Raw genomic sequence first — 4,927 nt, 5'->3', positions numbered from 1 at the left:
TTTTTGGTAGCCAAAATAGTGAGCAAACGAGCTTTAATGCTTATTAGTACAAAAAGTCATTTGTTAGTACAATGTTTTTTGTGGAGCTTTAAACCTCATCTGCACAGTGCGGATGAAGTAGAGAAAAAGAATCCTTACATTCTCTCTCTATCCCACATCTGACAGCTGTATGGGATCTGTGCCAGCCGTTAAGTCAATTAAAACTTCATTTCCGAACGTCAATTATCAATGAAAGATATCAACATATCGACATCGCTAATGAACGCGGGTCTGGTAATTGGTTTCTTGCTAACTGCCGCTTATTAAATCTCCATTGCGGTTGGTGGAAAATGAACCAGAAAGCAATATCGAACTTTATTATTCAAACGAAATAAAGCCTGTGAATATCCCTATCGATTCCACATATATTCTATTATGAATGATTTTTTTCTCCCCAGTCCATGCCCACCGATTACGAAAGTGCCAGTAGTAAGTAGGGGTTTCGGGAATGCAGCACACACCTCCAAATTAACTCCAACGACCATTGATTATCGGCACTTTTAGCAATGATGCTATGGTTTTGTTTTTGTTATTCCCTCCTTTCCCTAAAGCTAATTCATGCTCCAAGAAAAGTGGCTCGATCAGGTTGTAATTATTGCCTACTCGTGTGCGACGACGCTATGCAGTAAACGGCCGACCGGATGAACATGTTTTACATTTTGCAGATGCAAATTATCGACGGTGACCATAGCATTCGTGAACGGTTTTCCGTCTACGCTTTATCCGGTGGAGGGTTGCGTGAATCAGCGTGATTCATGCGTTTGACGCCGTGGCCGGTTTCGGGGCGCTTTACTCATAACAAATCTTCCTAGCGCCCGAGTGGATAAGCAATCAATGTGTAATTTTGAGCCATTTTACTATTAAAAATATCAAATCTTACATCGATGTAAATATCGATCGATGTAAAGCAAGTAAATAGTTTGATGAAGAAAGAGTAAGCATAACAATGTTATAATCTGAATACCCAATTCACTCGGAAACTGCAGAAAAACGGCCATAAAATCGTCAAAAAACTAATAAGATCTTCCTCTAAGACATCCGATACTGCATGCTTGTGTAGTTTCACGCCAGAGGGCAATCAACGGGAATACAGAATAATGTTTGAATATTACATCTCAAAAACAGTATCAAACATCTTGAAGCAATTTGGCAATACTTTCTAATGACATTTAACGTCTCGTCTTTGCTAATGTGCGAAAAATGAGCAAACAACAAACAATACTATTTCTAAGCTGTATAAAGCTTCACGACCCTATGACATTTTACCCCGTAAATTCTATCCTCTATCTGTTTCATCATGTCATGCAATAAATATTTAAACGACTTGAGTTTTATTTTTAGTAGTAGTAAAAGGTAAAACATCTTAAACGATCACATATTTCTGATAGAAATTCCTCAAAAACTGACATATGACTGTCACTGTTGCCATTTCTCCATGCATCTTCTTAACAAGAGAATTGTAGAAAGAAGAAAAAAGGCATCGTTTCCTTTACATGTCGATTAGCGTCAATTGTTATCGTTTCCTATTCACCGCGCCCGCGAACCGCTTCCCAATGTGTGAGAACAATACTTTTCTGTTATCGTTGCAACAAATAGATGCACACGCACGCCGCACCAGCAGCAGCAGAAAAAAAGGTAAACGCTTGCATATAAAAGTCGTATGAATAATGGATTACGGGCGTATTAGTTACACGATCGCATAAACGGCGGAAAGCTGCCCCGGGACGCCATTTACAACGAAAGAAAAAAAAAACAAGCGCCGTTCCAGGGCCAGTTTACGTGTGTGAGAGTGTGGCTGTGCCGTACGGAAAGAGTGGGAAAAAGCGATAAATATTATAACCATACGCTTTTTACCTCGCTTCTGCACCACGGAAAGAAGAGAAAGTTTGTCCCGAACGCTGCCGAAGGAAAAGCTGTTGCTTCGTGTTGTTTTCCTTCACTGTCTACAACGATAACTGCTGTGCTGAGACTGTTCGTGTGTGTGTGTGTGTGTGCGCGTGTTTTTTTATTGTTTACTCAGTGTGAAAAAGGGATAAAAAGCGTTAAAAGTATCGCTGGGCAAGAAGCACACGCATACCGCACCGGCAATGTCGGGGAAAGCGCGTAGCCGGGAAAGGATTTCCCCATTCCGGCGGAGGTGTTTGTGGATTGGCAGCCTGTTGCTGTTGGGAACGGTGCGAGGCCCAACGCCGACCGAAGGGGTAATAATTTTCTTCCCATTCCATCCATCGGAGCTCGCTTTTCCAATCGGGGCGAAAAATCACACACTCAATCTCTAGACACCATTTAACGGCCTCTCTCGATGTGGCTGTGGCGGTGCGATACTTTGCAGCGTTGGTTCATAATCACAGCGCTAAACAAATTTGCTACTGCGAATTCTATATTGTTTTAAAAGGGAAGATTTATAACCATTTCACCCCTTTTTTACTTTACTGAAACTTTTGCCCACTTCCTAGAAAGCAACGGTGGAGCAGATGATGAAGTCGGGCGAAATGATACGGTCCGTTTGCTTGGGCAAGACGAAAGTTTCCGAGGAGCTGGCGAACGGATTGCGCGACTCCAAGTTCGTGGACGTTAAGGAGCTTAAGTGTTACGTGAACTGCGTGATGGAAATGATGCAAACGGTACGGTCCGGACCAGCGCCAGTACCTACGGGTATGGGATCCCTTGTTGCTGATGCACCCGTTCTACGTTCTTTTGCAGATGAAGAAAGGGAAGCTTAACTATGACGCGTCGGTGAAACAGATCGACACCATCATGCCGGACGAGCTGGCGGGACCGATGCGGGCCGCGCTTGACATCTGCCGGAATGTGGCCGACGGTATCAAGAACAATTGCGATGCAGCATACGCGATGCTTCAGTGCCTTTCGAAGAACAATCCTAAATTTATTTTCCCATAGGTGGAAAGGGTGGGAACTTGGTCGCGGTCGTGCGGGATGGGTTGTACGTGGGTAGGAGCATTAATTTTAAGGTAAATTTGTAAACATTATGGAGTCCTGTCCGTCGGTTGTCCTATTTGTTAGTTTATAAATCTCTTCCATAAGCAGTTAATTAAAAACAGTTTATTACCTTATATTAATTGGAGAAGAATTGTGCTGAGGGCTCTTAATGTTGCTGTAACTGTTATGACCATGGTTTTCGAATTACCTCATCTAACCATTATGAGATAGATTCTCGGAAGCCCTTCATATTGCAAAGTGAGTCATGATAGCATAACAATGAAGGTAAAATAATGCGGCTCAAAGGGCGCTTCTGAAATGGTGGCCAATTCTAGAAGGATTCTCAGAATGACCCTGACCAAAGTCGCGTGTCAGGTGAATGGTGACGGCCAGCTATCATACTCTCGTGCTACAAGCAAGGTTCTACACCGGTTCTAGGGAGTAACCGTCATTTGGAATTCTGGGATTCGGAACCGCATGAACCCTTCGTCAACTCTGATTGTAGGATGCATTGGTTACATAGTAAGCTTGGCGATGATAACTAAAATTCAAAATCTGATGTATGAAACTCTCACGTTTTTACTACTAAGTGACACAATGATTCTGTTTTTTTTTTTTTTTATTCATGAAGAACGGCCTGGCCGTATTGCTGATGATTCTGTTTTAAAATGTATAAATCTTTATTGACAACGGCTAGAAAAAATCCTTATAAAGAATTTGAGGTTTAAGAAGAAATTGGAGAAGTGAAAAGCCTTAAAATTGATAAGTTTTACAAATAATGCAATGATCAGTGGCGGATCTAACGATAGACATACTAGACGGCCGTTCAGGATCTCATCGACTGGCTGGAGTAAGAGATCTACTATAAATCTTGTTTGTGAGGGATTGTATAAGAAACATCGTATTACTGGTGTAAGGAAGGCTTTTGATGGAAGGAACCTAGCGTAAGAACCCTCGGTGAAAGCCTACTCCCCCAAAACGCAATGTAGCAATTTCCTTGTTTTGGCTTGGGTCTCCAACGTGTCCAATCCGCCACTGACAATAACCTCTCTGAAGAGACTGCATAATCAAAGATATTTTCAAGATTCCTAGGGCCAAAGTGAGTAGCTCATGATAATAATTATGAATGTCGCCCTACTAACGAGGTCTTAGAGCCATTTTGCTATTGAAACGTTTAAAAAGAGACTTGGTAGACCTAATGCCGTCATACTAAACTTTAAATATATACATGTTCCAGCCTAAGAATGCTAAGATTTATTTACGATCGGAATATAAATTACGTCTGTCGGATGCCACACAGTAGAGCTGAGCTTTCCAAAGACCCGAATTATGGCGATGGAGCAGTAACACTAACGCTGATTGGGATAGTATGGACTATTTTTCAATTAATTCGTAGTTTGGCTGTCCGTCCATATGAGACTTATTTAATTTAAAACATCAAAACAACAATTTTAAAACCATAAAGAGCAGCTGTCAAGACCAACCCTTTTATTAGAAATACTTCGCACAACATTAAAAGGTGTTGCAGAACAAGCAAACGCAATTTTCGCTTCGTTGAAGGCTCTATTAACTATGGCAGAAGAGAGAAATGCAAAGCATCATATTTTGGTTTGAACGAGTGTAAATGTTGTCCCCACAATCACATCAACCCATAAGTTCATCATTACCAAACTCACATCGTACATGTTTGATTACAATTTCTTGCTGTTCTTTGCAATTTTGTGTGTGTGTGTGTGTTGTGTGTTGGTGTGTGTGTGTGTGTGTGTGTGTGTGTGTGTGTGTGTTTGAGTTCGCTTTTCTCCACATTTGAAATGAAATGAATTTTTCAATATTTTGTAAGCACACCCCAAAACCCAGACACCCCGGATGGTTCATACGGATCGTTCGAACGGAAACACGATTAAAGTTGGATGCCGGTTTTTTCTCCCACTTTGACGGCATTTTATTT

At 41.4% G+C, this 4,927-nt stretch overlaps 1 protein-coding gene across 1 annotated transcript; it reads left to right on the top strand.

Annotated features, from left to right (window-relative positions):
• Nucleotides 1–1,627: 1,627 nt before the first annotated feature.
• On the top strand, nt 1,628–4,322 carry LOC118517239 (general odorant-binding protein 72-like). The gene is made up of 3 exons (XM_036063213.1): nt 1,628–2,240; nt 2,496–2,663; nt 2,743–4,322. Exons 1-3 carry the CDS (start codon nt 2,127–2,129, stop codon nt 2,938–2,940), a joined length of 480 nt encoding a protein of 159 aa, XP_035919106.1. The 5' UTR covers nt 1,628–2,126; the 3' UTR covers nt 2,941–4,322.
• Nucleotides 4,323–4,927: the final 605 nt, after the last annotated feature.

The sequence above is a fragment of the Anopheles stephensi genome, unplaced genomic scaffold (genome assembly GCF_013141755.1).
Source record: "Anopheles stephensi strain Indian unplaced genomic scaffold, UCI_ANSTEP_V1.0 ucontig88, whole genome shotgun sequence".
NCBI lineage: Eukaryota > Metazoa > Arthropoda > Insecta > Diptera > Culicidae > Anopheles > Anopheles stephensi.
The sequence above is the reverse complement of the archived record's forward strand: the minus strand, read 5'-3'. Positions and strand labels throughout refer to the sequence as shown.

Bases quoted from the DNA above. Each gene is read 5' to 3' on its own strand.
- LOC118517239 (XM_036063213.1), top strand. From the start codon at position 2,127: ATGTCGGGGAAAGCGCGTAGCCGGGAAAGGATTTCCCCATTCCGGCGG. The intron at 2,241-2,495 runs GTAATAATTTTC...CCCACTTCCTAG, and splicing joins GCCCAACGCCGACCGAAGGG to AAAGCAACGGTGGAGCAGAT. The intron at 2,664-2,742 runs GTACGGTCCGGA...GTTCTTTTGCAG, and splicing joins TGATGGAAATGATGCAAACG to ATGAAGAAAGGGAAGCTTAA.